At 42.7% G+C, this 19,381-nt stretch overlaps 1 protein-coding gene across 3 annotated transcripts in view; it reads right to left on the bottom strand.

Annotated features, from left to right (window-relative positions):
• The window catches only part of ASPH (aspartate beta-hydroxylase), a 303,114-nt gene that overhangs the window by 159,439 nt on the left and 124,294 nt on the right, over positions 1–19,381 (bottom strand). For all 3 annotated transcript variants that reach the window (XM_075353241.1, XM_075353243.1, XM_075353242.1), the window contains 5 exons: positions 11,374–11,445; positions 8,283–8,714; positions 3,965–4,021; positions 3,795–3,854; positions 1,733–1,756 (listed from right to left, as the gene is read on the bottom strand). In XM_075353241.1, the coding sequence (XP_075209356.1) occupies positions 1,733–1,756; positions 3,795–3,854; positions 3,965–4,021; positions 8,283–8,714; positions 11,374–11,445 (645 nt within the window). The remainder of the gene's footprint in view (positions 1–1,732; positions 1,757–3,794; positions 3,855–3,964; positions 4,022–8,282; positions 8,715–11,373; positions 11,446–19,381) is intronic.

Raw genomic sequence — 19,381 nt, 5'->3', positions numbered from 1 at the left:
ATAGGAATACTGAGCGCCTGAGAAGTGTAGAAAGTGTGATTGTTAGAACAAAACCCTGCAGTATTTAATAAAGCGATCTCATTAGTAAGAGAGGTGATAAACGCAAAATCCCAACTCAACACTTTAACAAAGCTAATTGCGAGTTGGCGCGGATTCTTGCCAGGTCGGCATAAAGAAAGCCGAACATACAAACAACTGAGTGTTCTATGATCTGTACAGGAAATTCACAATGAAGCAATGGAGACCGCGATTATTGCAGATGTACAGTACATCCCATACGGAGACTCAATCACTAACAATCATGAATGACAAATAGGACCTGTCTGAAGGATATTCAACCTCTAACTAAAGGTATGAGTGTAGAGCGTCGAGTCCTTTATTGACAGGTCACTTTTTTCAGTAATCTGTGTCCTCTTCGCAGGCGCAGTCATTGACCTGGTTTCATTCCAATGACGTAGTTTGCGCAGTGAGCACTTAATGACACTGCAGGAGGCGGTAGGTACATTGATCTCAAAGTCACCAGGGATTCCCTGCTCAATGCCGCCCTTCTGATTAAATACCGGGCAATGACGGAGCCTGAACAAGGAAGAAAGGGCATTGAGGGAAGAATAACCCGTCAATCAACACCCGGAGGTCAGGAGATGGCAGTGAAGTACAGCAGAGCTGCCTGCCCCGATTCACGAGGATAGAACATCAAAAAAAGGAGTTTTCAGAAATGCCTTAACAAAATTTGGCTAGCATGAATGTAATAAGCATTAAAGGGGCTTTAACCTCACGCGTTTAGGCTACATGCTGCATCTTTTTGTGTTCACAAACTGCAGCCAAAACTGCACCTTGTCAGAGAGAGCCTGGAAAGGTCACAAAAAATGCTTGTAATTGTAGGTGCATTTTTGCCACGTTTTCGGTGCATTTTTGTGACAAATGTTGACAAAAACGCAGGAAGAATGAACATGCTTCATTTTTTTTGTCACAAACTTTTGACAAATAAAACGCTGACAAATAAACTGCAATAATGTGCGCATGACAAATCTGACTTCTCAGAGACTTTGCTTGGAAGTCAAATGTCAGAAAGTTCTGACAACAAAACTGCAGCCAAAAACGCAGCAAAAACGCAGTGTGCGCATGTAGCCTTAGTTAGGGGTTGAATAATGTGCTGGCAAATCCTCTTTAAAAAGGTGTTTTTTTTGTTGTCACCATAAATGGGTTAAGTTGCAAACAAGCAACTCAAAAACAGATGTTTTCTAATTCTATTATGTACTACCTGTTGCCTATGTTACTGGCCACTTTAAAAGCTTGCCAGTGCTGCCCTGAACCTTCCCAAATTAGCGAATTAGCCCCGTTTCAGTGGCCCTATGCTCCTCCAATACTGCAGAGGCAATGCATAGAGTCCAAGAGAATTCCAGCAATCCAGTCCAAAAAATATTATATGAAAAATACAAACTTTATTTTTAGGGTCAACACCAGCCCACAAAGGACGCGTTTCGTGCATGTTGTTCTTAATCTGTCTAATTAGACAGAGTAAAAACAACACGTTCGAAACGCGTCCTCTTTCCCAGTCCAACAAAGCAGGATAATCCAGCTTTCTAAACAGAAAAAGAAAAATCGTATAGGAGTTAAATATGCAACCTTTTACTAACGAATGATACAGTTCTCTAAATACTTGTATAAAAAGAAGTTATGTATCAAGAAAAATCTCAGAAGGTGTATGTCAGGGGTACAAAGTCCATCTTACCCTCTATATTATCTTCAGCTGTATCTAGATTTAGATGGGAAAAAACAGATATTAATTCGATGCTTGTGCAAATAAACATACTCAAAAGTTTTAATCAAGTGAAAAAATATAAAAATTGCCTTAGCGTGTCATGTGGTCAGTCAACCACATGGTGACAGTATTTCTGCTAAAAGTTGGTGCCCTCTAAATCACTCAACACAGCCATTAATGTCTAAACTACTGGCAACAAAATTGAGTACGTACGTGAAAATTAACAAATTGTGCCCAATTAGCCATTTTCATCCCCTGTGTAATGTGACTAATTAGTGTTACAAGGTCTAAAGTGTGAATGGGGAGCAGGTGTGAAATTTCGGGTTATAGTTCACACACTGCATCATACTGGTCACTTGAAGTTCAACATGGCTCCTCATGACAAAGAATTGTCTCAGGATCTGAAGAAAAAGAATTGCTGCTCTACATAAAGATGGCCTAAGCTATAGGAAGATTTCCAACACCCTGAAACGGAGCTGCAGCACCATGACCAGGACCATATCGCAGTTTAACAAAACAGGTTCCACTTGGAACATGCTTCGCCATGGTCGACCAAAGACGTTGAGTGCACGTGCTCCACGTCATATCCAGATAACGTCTTTTCAAAATAGACGTATGAGTTCTGCCAGCATTATAACAGTGGTTACAGGGGTGGAGGGTCAACTGGTCACTGCTCAGACCATACACTGCACATTGCATCACATTGAACTGCATGGAAGCCTCTTCTAAACAAAAAAAGCCTGCAGTTTGCTGAAGACAAGCAGACTAAAGACATGGATTACTGGAACAGTGTCCTGTGGTCTGAGGAGACCAAGATGAACTTATTTGCCTCAGATGGTGTCAATCGTATGTGGTGGCAACCAGGTGAGTGCACAAAAACAAGTGGGTTTTGCCTACAGTTAGGCTTGGTGGTGAGAGTCTCATGGTTTTGGACTGCTTGAGTGCTACCGGCTGTAGGGAGCAGGGTTCATAGGGTTCATTGAGGGAACCATAAATGCCACCATGTACTGTGACATACTGAAACCGAGCATTATCCCCTTCCTTTGTATTCCAACATGATAACCATCCCAAACTCACCTCTAAGACAACCACTGCCATACTAAAGAAAAAGCAGGTAAAGGTGCTAGGCTGGTCAAGCATGTCTCTAGACCTAATGAGCATCTGTGGGGCTTCTTCAAACAAAAGTTGGAGGAGCGCAAGGTCTCTTAACACCCACCAGCTCTATGGTGTCATCATAGAGAGGTGGAAGAGGGATTCCAGTGGCTCCTGTGAAGTTCTAGTGAACTCCATGCCCAAGAGAGTTAAGACAATGCTTGAAAATAATGGTGGCCACATAAAATATTGACACTTTGAGCACAAATTTGGCCATTTTCACTTAGAGGTCTACTCAATTTTGTTGCCAACGGTTTAGAGTTTAATGGCTAGGTGTTGACTTATTTAGAGTGCACCAAATTTACCCTGTTATACAAGCTGTACACTGACTACTGTACAGTGTATCAAAGTGTCATATCTTCAGTGTTGTCACATGAAAAGATAATAAAATATTTACAAAAATTTGAGCAGTGTACCGTACTCACTTTTGTGATATCCTGTATATGCACGTGCACACACACACACACACACACACACACACACACACACACAGACACAGAGACAAACACACACACAAACACACTTATTCATTAGGTCCTTTATACATTTCATATAAATTTTACTTGTTCCTCTAACTTGAAAATTAATGGCCCAAATGAAGTTGAATGTGTGCTTAAAGTTTTAAAACCAAAATGACCAACGCTGGACTTAGCAGTACAATCATTTTTCAAAAATCACTGTATTGGGGATAGCAGCACGGACCAACAGACCAGACTGTTCCTGACTGCACTTATCTGGACAGATTCTGGAACTGCGTTCTAGGACACAGACCATAAAGGAGGTCAAAATAATGACACAAGGTGGGCTTAGAGCACATCAGGTTTACTATGTCACTAAATGTTTGAAGTTAATAATGTAAAATGGTTAAGGAAGCCGTTACCTGCTGTTTCTGTCACAGATTCCTCTGCTTGTTCAGGCTCTGCATCTGCTTCTGGAAAATCTGCATAACGCCAGGAAATAGGAAGTTATTCAAAATGAAAGAATGTTACTAATCCTCAATATGCCCATTAGTATTTGGTGGTGGTATAGGACAACCACCTCCTTCCGTACCTTCTAATTCAGCTGGTTCTTCCTCTTCTAGCTCAGCTTGAGGACTAAATTCATTTACTGAAAGTAAAAAATATATATATATAAACATATACACCAGAGCCTGATCTAGCACAGTATGTGCTCGGATGGCAATGTTTGTTAGGAAAACAATACTGACATCTTGTGGTGCAGTCCTTCAAGTTCTGCTGTACCAGATATACAGAAAGGCCCTGATGTGCAGCCATGTGGCCTCATCAATAATTGAGATATCCGTCACAACTCACTTTGCTAATTGTGTAAATTGTTATTAATGGTCATCAGTAAAGTTAAAACAAAGCCCCTATGCCCTTATTTAGGAGATGTTGTGCAGTTTTCGACACTTTGAATGTACATCGGATATTCTGCTCTATACAATGTTCACATCCGGGCGCCTCCAGAGCCAACATGTGATTGAGAGGATGCCGAGTGTCTGATCTCTATCAATCCGATATAGAACAGCCATCCTAAGGATAGTGCATCAATATTATATGTCTGGACAACACCTTTTAAACAATATAGGACAGCTCATATAATGCAGTTTATTGCCAACATCAGACACATCTGTGGATGTATTTTAATGCACACCTGAAACACACTGCTTCTTTGTGTAGCATCAGGGGAAAATCAAAAGAAATCAGCCAAGATCTCAGGAAGAGAATTGTGGACTTGCACAAGTCTGGTTCATCCTTGAGTGCAATTTCCAGATACCTGAAAGTGCCTCATTCATCTGTACAAACAAATATATGCAAGTACCAACAACAGGGGAATGTCCAGCCATCATACCACTCAGGAGACAAGTTTTCTGTACCAGAGATGAACGTGCTTTGGTCAGATATGTGCCATTATCCACAGTGAAACAAGAACTGCATCAACATGGGCTGAAAGGCCACTCTACCAGGAAGAAGCCATTATTCAAAAAGAAACATAAAAAGCCAGGAACAAAGACCTTAATTTTTGGAGACATGTCCTGTGGTGTGACAAAACTAAAAATTAACAGTTTGGCCATAAAGACCATCGTTACGTTTGGAGGAAAAAGGGAGAAACTTTGAAGCATAAGAACATCATCCCAACTGTGAAACACGGGGGTAACAGCATCATGCTGTGGGGTTGTTTTGCTGTAGGAGGGACTGGTACACTTCACAAAATAGACGGCATCAAGATTATGTGGCAATACTGAAGCAACATCTGAAGACATCAGCCAGGAACTTTAAGCTTGAGCGGAAAGGAGTCTTCCAAACGAACAATGACCTGCATACTGCCAAACTGGTTATAAAGTGGCTTAAGGATAACAAAGTGAATGTTTTGGAGTGGCTATCAGAAAGCCCTGATCTCAATCCTATTAAAAATTTATAGGCAAAGTTGAAAAGTCAGGTGCGAGCAAGGCGACCTACAAACATGGCTCAGTTTCCCCAGTTCTGTCAGGAGGAATGGGTCCAAATTCCTACCAACTATTGTGAAAAGCTTTTGGAAGGATGTGCAAGATGTTTTACCCAAGTCATACAGTGTAAGGGCAATGGTACCAAATACTAATGAAATTTATGTAAAACTTTTGATTTTGCAGAAAGTAATAAAAATGCCTTAAAATAAACATTCTCTCTCTCATTATTCTGGTATTTGGCAAATATAAATAATTTTGGTTCATAATTGACCTAAAACGGAAAAGGTTTATTCTGATTTCATGTCAGATAATGAGAAAAACATGCAAATGTGTCTTTTTAGAGTGTGTATGTAAACCTCCGGTTTCAACTGTATATGAGCAAGTACTGCACCCTATGCCTGGAAATGTTAGTATATATCAGGGGTCAGGAACCTTTTTGACTAAGAGAGCCGTAAACGCCACATATTTTGAAATATAATTCCGCGAGAGCCGTACAATATGTTTAAAGGGCCATTGACAGATCAATCGCTCCAATGTTCACTTAGTACAGCAAGGAATGCTCCTCCCTGCTGTATAAAGCCACAACTGGACTGAAACAATGGTAATTAGCAGTAAAAAAATCAAATAAATAACTTCCATTGTGAACTTGCGATGCATGACATCAGTCCAGCAGTCTGGCTTCTTCTTTTTCCTGCGCATGACTGGAAGCTGGCATTCTTCCCACCTGATGTTGAGAGAATGCCAGCTTTGAGGCATTCGCAGAAGAAAGAAGCTGGAATATTGGACATGTCACACAACGCATTGTCAGTTATGTCAATTATCTATTTTATTATTTTACAGCGAATTATTGTTTAGGTCCAGCGGTGGCTTAGTGCAGCAGAGAGGAACACTCCTTTGTGTACTAAGTGACCGCTGGAGCAATTGTATCTGTCAGTGGCCCAGACACCCTGCTTCCCATACAGCCTGCACCCCCCCATATCACACACACACACTGCTCCCCATACAGCCTGCACCCCCCATATCACACACACACACTGCTCCCCATACAGCCTGCACCCCCCATATCCCACACACTACACCCCCATATGTCGCATACCCTGCTCCCCATACAGCCTGCACCCCCATATCACACACACTACACCCCCATATCTCACACACCCTGCTTCCCATACAGACTACACCCCCATATCTCTCACACCCTGCTTCCCATACAGCTTGCACCCCCCATATCACACACACACACTGCTCCCCATACAGCCTGCACCCCCCATATCCCACACACTACACCCCCATATGTCGCATACCCTGCTCCCCATACAGCCTGCACCCCCATATCACACACTACACCCCCATATCTCACACACCCTGCTTCCCATACAGACTACACCCCCATATCTCTCACACACTGCTTCCCATACAGCTTGCACCCCCCATATCACACACACACACTGCTCCCCATACAGCCTGCACCCCCCATATCCCACACACTACACCCCCATATGTCGCATACCCTGCTCCCCATACAGCCTGCACCCCCATATCACACACACTACACCCCCATATCTCACACACCCTGCTTCCCATACAGACTACACCCCCATATCTCTCACACACTGCTTCCCATACAGCTGGCACCCCCCATATCACACACACACACACTGCTCCCCATACGGCCTGCACCCCCCATATCCCACACACACACACACACACTGCTTCCCATACAGCCTGCACCCCCCAGATCTCACACACTACACCCCCATATGTCACATACCCTGCTTCCCATACAGCCTGCACCCCCCATATCACACACAATACACCCCCATATCTCACACACCCTGCTCACATATCTCACCCTGCCTGTACCCCAACTTACCCCTCTCAAACACTCTGCACCCCTTCACATGCTTCTGTCACAGTCTGCAGCCCTCATATGCACCTCACCCTGCAGCCCCCCTCACCCTCATGTCCCCTCTTTTCTTATTACCAGTCATGTGTCCAAATCTCCTTCAGGATTCAGTTCTCTTGCTTTCTGCCCGGCATCCTGTGTCTCCTCCCACACAGTCACATGGGCGTGACGTCATCGCAGGTCCTGCAGGATGGAGATTCCGTCTGCTGTGCAGGTCAGGACTAGCACTCCTGCAGCTCAGACATGGCTGGTGGCCTCTCCAGGTCAGGGGTCCCTCTACTGACACTGGGCTCCCCTGACTCACAGTTCGGCCACTACACAGCAGCACTACACAGACGCAGAGCGGCTGCCGGGCCCCTATGTGTACTAGTGCCGCTGTGTAGTGGCCGGCCTGTGAGTCAGGGGAGCCCAGTGTCAGTAGAGGGGCGGCTCACTTCTCGTTCCCCCGCTGATCCTGTCTCCTCGGCGCATCGTCCATTGCTGTCGCTCGCTGACCTCTCAGCAGGCGCGCAGTGATGACGTCACCGCGCTCGCTGCAGAGCTGCCAGAAGAACGCCGACAGTCACAGCGGGGAGAATGATGAGAGAGAGCGCCGCTCACTCTCTCATCATTGCTCTCAATTGTATCGGCACCTGTGATGCCGATGCAATTGAAAGCTCGATCCTCGGCGGGGGGCGGTGACAGCGCGGCCACCGGGCCCCCCTGAGTAGCCGGGTGCTGGCGCCGGCCCTGATCCTTCCCATAGACAGGTAGGAGCCCTGTCTGCGAGCCAGATACGGCCATCAAAAGAGCCATATCTGGCTCGCGAGCCATAGGTTCCCGACCCCTGGTATATATTCTATTATTATTATTATGAAGGAAATCCACTTGGCATGGCTGTAAAATAACCAACTGCATATAAAACATTCTCCAAGATGACATTACCATCACCATGTAAGTATGGGGGTTTTTTTTGTTTTTTTTTTTCTTTAAAAAAAAAAAAAAAAACAAAACAAAAAACTAAAAAGTGTAAATACCTTCATCATCAAACACCGCTTCATCTGCTGGTTGGTTTTTCAAGTCTTCGTGAGTTTCAGATTCTTGATTTTCTGGAACGTTGGTCTCTGGGTCATTTGCAAAATCATCCTCCCACGGTTCTGGTTCCTCTGCTGCCACCTCTGCTTCAGGCTCTGCTGGTTCTTCAGCAGCTAATTGCTCTGCTTCATCCTCATCGTCTCCAGGTACAGGCTCTTCTGTGTCTGGATTTGGAGCATTCAGAAACTCAGTTTCTGTCTCCTCTACTTCTTGCTCATATACAGGTTCTGGTTCATCTTCTGGATTCAATGTTTCTTCCTCCTCATGGTCATCATCAGCAGCTTCCTGCTCCAAAAGATCTTCAAAAACCAGCTCTTCAGCTGCGGGCTCGTCCACACCAACACGTTCCTCTATCACTAGCTCTTCTTTTACTTCTAAGATGGTTAAAACAGTTAATACAGGTCTATTTAATGTCTGGCAATCAATAACAGAGGATGAAACGAATGTCTAGGCTTTTCAGAAAAAAAATATATAATTGAAAGGGAACTGTCGACTACATTCCATAAACCCAACCATCACAGTTTTTACATTTGAAGTGTCGGCCTGCAATCTAATTCCCTTTACTCAGATTTAGACCCTCAATAAGTCATTTAGCACCCTTACCTAGCCTCAGATTTTCCTTAAGTGGTACGTCCTTCCCAGTAAATTCTAACAATAAGTTTTTCACGCTGCGGAAACTGAGCTACGGTGAGTTTTTTTAAAATTCCGCAACAGGTTAATCTCTCCTTCAAGTACGCTGAGTTTAATGTGCAGATTTAACCCAAATAATTGCATTAGATACAGGAAAATCCAAAAAGTAAAAAACACAGATGAAATTTGTACGAGAAAAAAAAAAAAAAGCGTACATTAAAAATAAAAAGCATTTTCAACTCACCCGTCTACAGCGATGCTGTGCTCGGCAGCTGCTGGCTGCTTCTTCCTGGCCGGCTCATTACTGGCATGCATATTCATGTATGCAGCAAGAGCCGACGAAGTAGCTGCAGAGGTGACACAGCGGCGGCCGGATGCAGCAGAGTCAGAGACTTCAGCATCACGGACAGCAGGAGCGGGAAGGTGAGTTTATCGCCATGTGCAATCACGGAGTACGGATCATGTATCACAGACTGCACATGGACAACCCACGTGTGCCGTGAATCACAGCACATGGAGGGACAAAGGCGTCTTTAACAAGTCAGTGAAAAACGTCTGTTTTTAGTGACGTGTGAAACAGGCCTTAGGTGTGTGTTCAGAACATTCTTGCACAGCAGTCTGCTTCCACAGCCTAGTAAGGATCTGTCCTGCCTTGTGCTGACACCTAGGATATGTGCAAACACCTAACACACACATATACATATATATATATATATATATATATATATATATATATATATATATATATATATATATATATATATATATATATATATATATATATATATATATATATATATATATATATATATATATATATATATAATGCAGTTGGGTCACCTTTAGCTGGTTCATGGCTTTAAGTGGTATACAGAAGCTCAAAAAGACTAAATGTAAGCACGGCATGTTATGACATTGTTGTGCACAAGGTAATTCTCTAACTTTTGAAAGAGCCTCTCCTAAACATGTGTCAGATAACAACCAGAAAAAGATGTTGTGTGCATATTCCCCAAGGCCTCCTTCAGACATTAGTGATTTTTTTATCATAAGAAAAAGAAAAAAAAAAAAAAAGAATTTTTTTTTAAATCGTATTGGATCAGATTTTCATCAGTGTTTGATTCGTTCACTTAGTTTCATCAGTTTTTCTCAAGTGCAAAAACAAAAAACACTTATGGAGGTTTCTCAATTTTAAATCAAAAAGAAATTGTTACACAGACTCTACAACAGTAGAATTATATGAAACTAGGTGGTGGCTTGATTCTAGCGCATCGGGTATTCTAGAATATGTATGTAGTTAATGTAGTCTGCACCACTCCCTCAGCAACACCCACATCCAATCCGGAAGCAGCTGAGCAGAGAGGTGGGCGGGACATGCCGAGGAGGAACTAGGAAGCAGCCGCATCTCTCAGCCTGCAGGGCCAGCAAGGGGAGGTAGAAAGTACTACAGAGTATGAAAAGAGAAGAAAGTGCAAGGTGAGTATAATCGCTTTTTTGTTTTTTTATTACTGTGTGCTGGAGGCATCTGCTGGGGTGTATATAGATGCTTTGGCTTGTGGGGTGTATATAAAGGCTGCTGGGGTGTATATAGAGGCTTCTGTGTGTGGCGGTGTCTGTGTGCAACGAATCAGCGAAGCGTGGTTCAAATCCCGCGCCAATTCGCGGCCGGACTGTGCCTGTTGCTGATTGGTCTCGGGCACGACCAATCAGCGACGTGGGATTTCCATTACAGACAGACAATATTAGACGAGAGATAGAGATAGATAGAGGGAGATAGAGATATATATTATATTATTTATATAAATTTATTTAGGAAGCTACTTATTTTTCAAAATGCAAAAAGTCAGTGCAAAGATGACCATAGCCTGTAATCTAATGGTTCTAAAACAAAAAGTTTGTGACTAGAGATGAGTGGACAGAAGGAAGTTTGGGTTTCTGGGTTCAGCCAGATTTTAGATAACCCCAATGGAAGTCTCTGATTAGGCAGCTTTGCGCTCCATCCACACTACATAAAAAAAAAAAAAAAAAAAATGAAAAAAAATGTTGCTTTTAGCCCGAGAGCCATTCAGAGACGGCATGTGGCTGACAGCACAGCGATGTTCGATCAAGTGGTTAGCATGCGTACGGCAACCAAGCTCTGACAGTAAGGGTTTTTTTTCAATACCGACCTCAAACTTTGCATATCGGGTTCGCTCTTCTCTACTTGTGACTGAGTATACACTGACAAGATGGAAACATGTACTATATAAATAAAGTTTGTTCTCTTCAGACACTTCCACCATAAATGAGGAACATTTAAGAAATGTCGTACATGTGGTATTTTGTAAAAAATAGAATGACGATTCAATACATTTGACCTATATTTATTTTCTCATGTACTATATAAAACTTTTCTAATAATTATACCTGGTTCAGAGTGAAGTGTTTCATGAACGCTAGGCTCCAGAGCATCTTCCAAGGAGAATTCACTGGCTGCATCTAAGGAAACAAAAATATGGCTTCAAAAATTAATCACTTAAAAGGTTGGAAGAGCCGCTTTGGTGTTTGCTTTTTTTTAGGCTCAAACTGGCATAAAAACCAAACACAAGCATTACTTATCTCCACTGATCCACATCTCATTGATCTGAAAAGGTCAAAACTGAAGCATTTTGGGATCAGTAGATGCAATATTTTTTCCCCCTTTGGAGAATTTTCTCATGATGGGCAGTATCAACTGATCAACTGCTTAGTTCTTATATAAACAATAAGTAAAACATTGTAATATATTTTATATTTAACTTCCCAACATAATATAAGTTTGATGATACTGAATGAACACTTGTTTGTAGCCTCTTGCTATTGACACACACCAATGGCTCCATGGGGGTTTTTATGTGAAGCCCTGAAAAACTAGATTCAGGTGTTGGTGCATTTAAAGTCAATGGCCTCATCAGCGCAGACAAGTAATTCTGTGCTTTGCGGATCTCATTTTCAGCAGGGTCTGCAATTTTAAAAAGTGCAAAAAAAGCAGTCGAACACATTTATTTTTTGTACCCACCTTAAAAAGGCAGACACTGACGAAAATGGGTTCAAAGGATCCCCATCTTTTTCATCACTGGCTCAGTCTGTGGATATGCCTTAACCTCATCTCCATCACTGGCCCATTCGGAGGATGCGCCTTAATCTCAATTTTCTAGGCTTCAGATGGAAGCCTCGACAGAACCACTGATGGGTAGCCAATAGGGATGATCGAATACCTCAAATATTCAGCTTTGCGAATATCCGTCGAATAGGTCGCCGCTATGCGAATATTCGATGTGCAATGTAAGTTATGGGAAGCCTGAATAGTTCCAAATAGTTGTTATTCGGGTTTCCCATTGACTTACATTGCGCATCGAATATTCGCGAATAGCGGCGACCTATTCCGCAAATGTTCGTGAAGCCGAATATTTGAGATATTCAATCATCCCTAGTAGCCAACAATGTGATGTGAACTTAGCCTTATAAACTTGGTCCTGCTCTCAGAATCCAGCCTATGCAAGGCTTTGTGATAGTTTGCAATACTAGCAGTCTGGAGTCCGGCATGTTAAGCTCACAGAGCACTGACTAGTCTCGACTAGGGAAGTGCAGATCAGCCGCTGGCCTGCACATGTAAGCAAGGGGGTGTGCAGTCACTGACACACAGCATACATCTTGAAAATGATGAAGAACAGAAACAAACTATATTTCAAAGTTTTAGAAATGTTGGGGTTATGTTTTTAGAACTAAACATTATGATATTTAACTAAACCTGGCCCAAGTTACAAATTAAAAAACTTCAGGGGAAAAGAAAAATTCAATCAAATGAAGATAATTTTAATGTAAATTTAATAAAAATGTTATGCTATGTAAAGAAGAGACCACTGGTAAAAGGTACAGACCCCCAAAATACCCAAGGAAACATGCAGGTATTTATTTAAAACAATGAGCACAAGTTGACAGTCTTAATAGGTAAAGGTTACCATGTATAGCAGTTATTAGTGCATGAAGGGGGTCCAGGCAGAGAGTCCCTGCACTACGATGTGTGTTTCACACCTGCTTCTTCAGGAAGCTGCTTTGGTAAACTACAAGTCTAAAAATCAGAGCCGTAGTCGTGTTGATTACCACCGTGTGATAAAGTGGATGTTGCAGTGCGTCTGTTCAATCACCTTAATATGAGAGTGGAACACAAGCGACCCATACCCGAATATCCAAGAGATTCGGCAGCGGGAGGCAAGCGAAATGTGAAGTGCAGAGATTGACAGAACAGTAGGTGGCACATACTATATTATTATAATAGACGAATTATAATATATATATATATATTATATATTATATATATAAAAATAAATATATATATATAATAAATATATATATATATATATATATATATATTTTTCTCATAACACACACACACACACACACACACACACACACACACACACCTTCATAACTTAGAATATCAAAAAGTTTAATTTCAATAATTCAATACAAAAAGGGAAAAAGGGAAACGCGTATATTATATAGTCATTACACACAGTGATTTATGTCAAGTGTTTATTTCCGTTAATGTTGATGATTAATGGCTTACGGCCACTGAAAACCCAAAAGTCATTATCTCAGAAAATTAGATTATATAAGACCAAGTGAGCAAATAATTTTAAACTCAGAAATGTTGGCACCTACTGAAAAGTCTGTACAGTAAATGCCTCAATACTTGGTCGCGGCTCCATTTGCATGAATTACTGCATCAATGTGGCGTGGCATGGAGGCCATCAATCTGTGGCACTGCTGAGGTGTTATAGAAGCCCAGGTTGCTTTGAGAGCAGCCTTCAGCTCGTCTGCATTTTGTGGGTCTGGTGTCTCATCTTCCTCTTGACAATACCACAGATTCTCTAAGGGGTTTAGGTCAGGAGAGTTTGCTAGCCAATGTAGCACAGTGATACTGTGGTTATTAAACCAGGTATTGGTACTTTTGGCAGTGTCGATAAGTGCCAAGTCCTGCTGGAAAATGAAATCTCCATCTCCAAAAAGCTTGTTGGCAGAGGGAAGCATGAAGTGCTCTAAAAGTTCCTGGCAGACGACTGCGCTGACTTTGGTCTTGATAACACACAGTGGACCTACACCAGCAGATGACATGGCTCCCCAAACCATCACTGATTGTGCAAACTTCACACTAGACCCCAAGCAGCTTTGATTGTGGCCTCTCCACTCTTTCTCCACTGACTCCTGCAGCAGTCCACTCCTTGTGAATGTCCCCCAAATTTATGAATGGCCTTTTCTTAATCCTATCAAGGATAATCCCGGTTGCTTGTGCACCTTTTTCAACCACACTTTTCCTTCCACTCAACTCTCCATTAATATGCTTGGATACGGCACTCTGAACAGCCAGCTTCTTCAGCAATGACCTTTTGTGGCTTACCCTTCTTGTGGAGTTTGTCAATGATTGTCTTCTGGACATCTGTCAAGTCAGCAGCCTTCCTCATGATTGTGTAGCCTACTGAACCAGACTAAGACGATTTTAAACGCTTAGGAAGCCTTTGCAGGTGTTTTGTGGTAATTATTCTAATTTTCTGAGATAATTACTTTAGGGTTTTCATTGGCTGTAAGCCATAATCATTAACATTAGGCTGGAGTGTGATCCGATACTCGCACGAGTCACACGCAAGTGTGACTCCAGCCTTAAACAGAAATAAATACTTGAAACAGATCACCAGGTTTGTAATAACTATAGAGTATATGTGTTTCACATTTTGTATTGAGTTAATGAAATAAAGTAACTTTTTGATGATACTCTTATTGAGATCTGCCTTTGAGGCAGAGACATACTTCACCCATTATAGATGGTTACTGTTTCACATGGTGGATTCACCTGGATATGCGATATCTGTACAAATAAGACATGGATCACTGATGGACTGTAACCTTTCCAACGATACTTACGCAGTTCTTTATCTCCTGTGAAATTGTACCTGATTGGATATATTTTTACAGTCATAACTTAAGTCCTATGTATTTGGTTATCAGGTCGCTTTGTCCTTATCTGTGTTACAGTATTTCTATCTAAATTGTATCAATTTGTTTATACATACGCATTCTTACCTTATCTCTGGTATCCAGGGCCAAGGAGTATAGGATGTAAGATATGCCTTATTAATATTCTGGGACAAATTGGTACCTACACTATCTAAAAATGTCCAGCCCTTAGTGTGACAATCACTGTTTGTGTTATTTATATATCGAATACAAATTTTGTATTGGGAAATAATTTGCCTTACGTATATAGAATAATTCCCTAGACCTTGAGTCAAATGACTAGTGAAAAAAATGAAGTGATCATACATAGTGGGCATCTAAACGTGTCCCTGTGGCCTCCCCCTCCCATCTCCTTCTACATCTGAGAACATGGTCAGCCCGATTGGGTTGACCAGCCATGTTGTATTCAGATGCTAGTACTGTTCAGGCAGACCAGTTTTGCAGCTACAGATGCATAAATGAAAGTTCTCCCCAGAATGAAGCCATAAAATGACCTCAGTGTCATTTAGCAAGAATAGACAAAAGCCATAATTGAAACAACCTCAGGGCTACGAGACTAAATATGTGGTATCATATGGTGGACAATAGTGAATATAGTAGGTTAATACAAGAACCAGAAGCACAGGCCTGTCAATATTGAAGAGTTATGAGAGCATACTAAGAGCCGTGATGTGATTAATGAGGTTAGTTGATAAGAACATGGAGACTTAAGGCCCCGTCACAGTAAGCAACATCGCTGCTAACGAACAACTTTTGTGACGTTGCTAGCGATGTCGCTGTGTGTGACATCCAGCAACAACCTGGCCCCTGCTGTGAGGTCGTTGGTTGTTGCTGAATGTCCTGGGCCATTTTTTAGTTGTTGCTGTCCCACTGTGAAGCACAGATCGCTGTGTGTGACAGCGAGACAGCAACAACTGAATGTGCAGGCAGCAGGAGCCGGCTTCTGCGGAGGCTGGTAACCAATGTAAACATCGGGTAACCAAGAAGCCCTGTCCTTGGTTACCCGATATTTACCTTTGTTACCAGCCTCCTCCGCTCTCACTGTCAGTGCCGGCTCCTGCATTAACCCAATGTGTGCTGTAACTAGGAGAGCAAGGAGCCAGTGCTAAGCAGTGTGCGCTGCTCCCTGCACATTTAGCTGCAGCACACATCGGGTTAATTAACCCGATGTGTGCTGTAACTAGGAGAGCAAGGAGCCAGCGCTAAGCAGTGTGCGCTGCTCCCTGCTCTGTGCACGTGTAGCTCCGTTCGGTGGTAACCAAGCTAAATATCGGGTTGGTTACCCGATATTTACCTTAGTTACCAAGCGCAGCATCTTCCACACGGCGCTGGGGGCTGGTCACTGGTTGCTGGTGAGCTCACCAGCAACTTGTGTAGCGACGCTCCAGCGATCCCTGCCAGGTCAGGTTGCTGGTGGGATCGCTGGAGCGTCGCAGTGTGACATCTCACCAGCAACCTCCTAGCAACTTACCAGCGATCCCTATCATTGTTGGGATCGCTGGTAAGTTGCTTAGTGTGACTGGACCTTTAAGGCCCCTTTACACACTGCAACATTGCAAACGACATCGCTGTAACGTCACCGGTTTTGTGACGTAATAGCGACCTCCCCAGCGACATTGCAGTGTGTGAAACACATCAGCGACCTGGCCCCTGCTGTGAAGTTGCTGATCACTACACATCTCTCAGGACCATTCTTTGGTCCTTTGTTTCCCGCTGTGCAGCATGATCGCTAGTCTCAGTGTGTAAAGGGGCCTTTACAGCGACTTTGTTAGCGACTTCCCTTTCAAAAAGCTGCTTTACAACGTCCCCAATGACTAGCTAGGTCGTTTTGCAGGTCCGTATCGCTATTTCGTCGTTTTCCAGGTTTGCCTGTTTGACAGCTCACCAGCGACTCACCAGAGACTTTGTAGCGATCTTGGCCAGGTTGGGATCGCTGGTGGGATTGCTAGAAAGTCTCAGTGTGTAAAGGGGCCTTTATGGTTTGTAACGGCATTAGGTATTGATATGTATGTATACTGACATATTGGACTATTGCCTTCTTTGTCTTAAAATGAACCTGCCTTTTGTCGCAGTGTGAAGAATTCACTTATGTAATATCTATGCCTTTTCTGTAAAATGTGGCCCTTTGTCTAGCTCAGGTATAAAATCGCCCCTACACCATTGTTCGTGGCCAGATAGCCAGACCACCCACTGCCTTCATATCTGGACACCTGCGCAAATCTCCATGCCTTGTAACCTGTATCCTGTATCTGCTCTGTTGCATGTGTACGAGGGTGACCCATGCCCTGAAAACCCCCTCAAGACACCGGCTGTTGTATTGAATATGTGTATTTTGTCTGTTTATTGTATTATGCATTTTATGTATTATATGTAAGTGTTCCTGTGGGTTATGTCACAGTTCTGCCAGCTACCACCAGATGGTACTGGACACTCTAAGTGCTAGGAGGGAGTACAGATAGAAGGTACAGTGACAGGACTGCAAGTTTTAATGAAGGAAGCCCAGCCAACAGGTTCGATGGATATAGGAGGTAAGATTTCCTGGTTTTGTGACTAGTGGTAGAGATGAAGTGAGAGGAAGATATAGAGGGAAAGAGCTGTGTGGTGTGCTGAAGAACAGGCAGAAGCATTGGGCAGGAGAGAGACTGAAGTCTGTGACCTACAGAAGGTTGGTACAGAGCGGTGTGCGGGAGATATATCAGCAGCACCTCCGAGGTCAGCAGGCAGACTGAAGTAGTGTGGGTGAAGATCTCGGCTTATTCCGACATTGCCAGTTCTGGGGTCTTCGGATGTTAAACTCAGGTTAGCCTATACTTAGGGGAGAAGTTACTTGCCAAAAGACCCGGAGTGGAGGAACTGTATACTCCCAAGAGCCGGTGTGACTCTGCAATACGGCTCTTCCCATACTGGCTATGTACACCGTATAACCTTGGCTGTAAAGAACGTGTGCCTCTCCAAAGGAGAAGAATGTTGGAGTAAAGGTGGTGGGTTTTTTTTTTTTTTTTGTTTTTTTTTTACAGCAACCATGAGTGTGTCTGATTACTCTGACAGAGACCGGCAGCCTGTGAACTCAACCAGCAACCCTCAGGTAACCACACTAGACCAGCTCCACCACACAACCTAACCCTGGTTCAGGTAGTGCGTCAGGTGGGTGCACAACTATAACTCCAGGCCTCAGTTAACGCTCGGACCCTACACGTGCTCTGAATAAGTTCTCAGTCCCGACTTCATGATGAAAACTGTCTACAGTGTCTCCTTTAAACTGTTGAGGAATCATTAGCGGACACTCGTGATCTTATGCTACATATCAAGCTAACACATTCTGTGGCACGCAATCACTGTCTCTCACTCCTTTATTTCAATTAAATATTCAAATACACAATTTATTCATTGCATTTGATACTTTTTATTTTTATTAGTATTTTCATCTACATTTTATTTCTAGTTCTCATCTACATTTCACATCTTATCACTTCCATCTAGGGTTCAGTACACTTGTTTATTCATTTTTTTCATATGTGCATTGATGGCGTCTGATCCTTTTACCGTGACAACTAATAGGTATGACAACAACTGTCTTTATAACTAATTTAGTGCCTATGAGTAATAATTTCCAATCTACAAAATCTCTCTAATGTTGTTAATAACCATTTATATAATTTTTCTCCTTTCTTTTTCTATACTGGTTGTTCCAAATATGTATGCGCCACCTACTGTTCTGTCAGCCCAGCTTCTACACTTCACATTTCTCTTTGCCTCCAGCTAGTTGTTGTGCGCATGCGTCACTGCCGAATCGCTCGGATTTCCAGATATAGGTCACAAGAATACGCTTATGTTCCACTCACATGGCCCATAAAACACTTACATTGAGGTGATTCAGTAGACACACAATGTGCCGCCCTCTCCACCATACAGCCGGTAATCAACATAACTACGAATTTCATAGGCAGACTTGCCGTAAATCAAATCTGCTGCCATCCCTCCCTGACACACCTCTGGAAAAAGCATGTGCGAAACGTGTGTCGGGGTGGAGGGACACTCTGCCTGGACCTCCTTCATGCACTAATAACCACTATGCATGGTAACCTTTATCTATTAAGACTGGCCACTTGTGCTCATTTTAAATACATACCTGCATTTTTTTGGGGGGTGTTTGTGGGAACTTTGAGATTTTTCGGGGTCTGTGCCATTTGCAGTGGTCTCTTTACATATTCAAGAAATTGTGTCTTCACCTTTAAGACTGTTTTGGCACAGTTGCTCACCCACCAAATTTGCCAGTTCCCTCCAGGCCATTTTTGAGTCCCCTTAGACAATCCCTGTTTTTTAACACTCTTAATGACTTTAAATGTATTTTTAATTTAAAAAAAATAAAAAAATCTTTATT

The sequence above is a fragment of the Anomaloglossus baeobatrachus genome, chromosome 6, assembly GCF_048569485.1.
Source record: "Anomaloglossus baeobatrachus isolate aAnoBae1 chromosome 6, aAnoBae1.hap1, whole genome shotgun sequence".
In the NCBI taxonomy this organism is placed as follows: Eukaryota; Metazoa; Chordata; class Amphibia; order Anura; family Aromobatidae; genus Anomaloglossus; species Anomaloglossus baeobatrachus.
The sequence above is the reverse complement of the archived record's forward strand: the minus strand, read 5'-3'. Positions and strand labels throughout refer to the sequence as shown.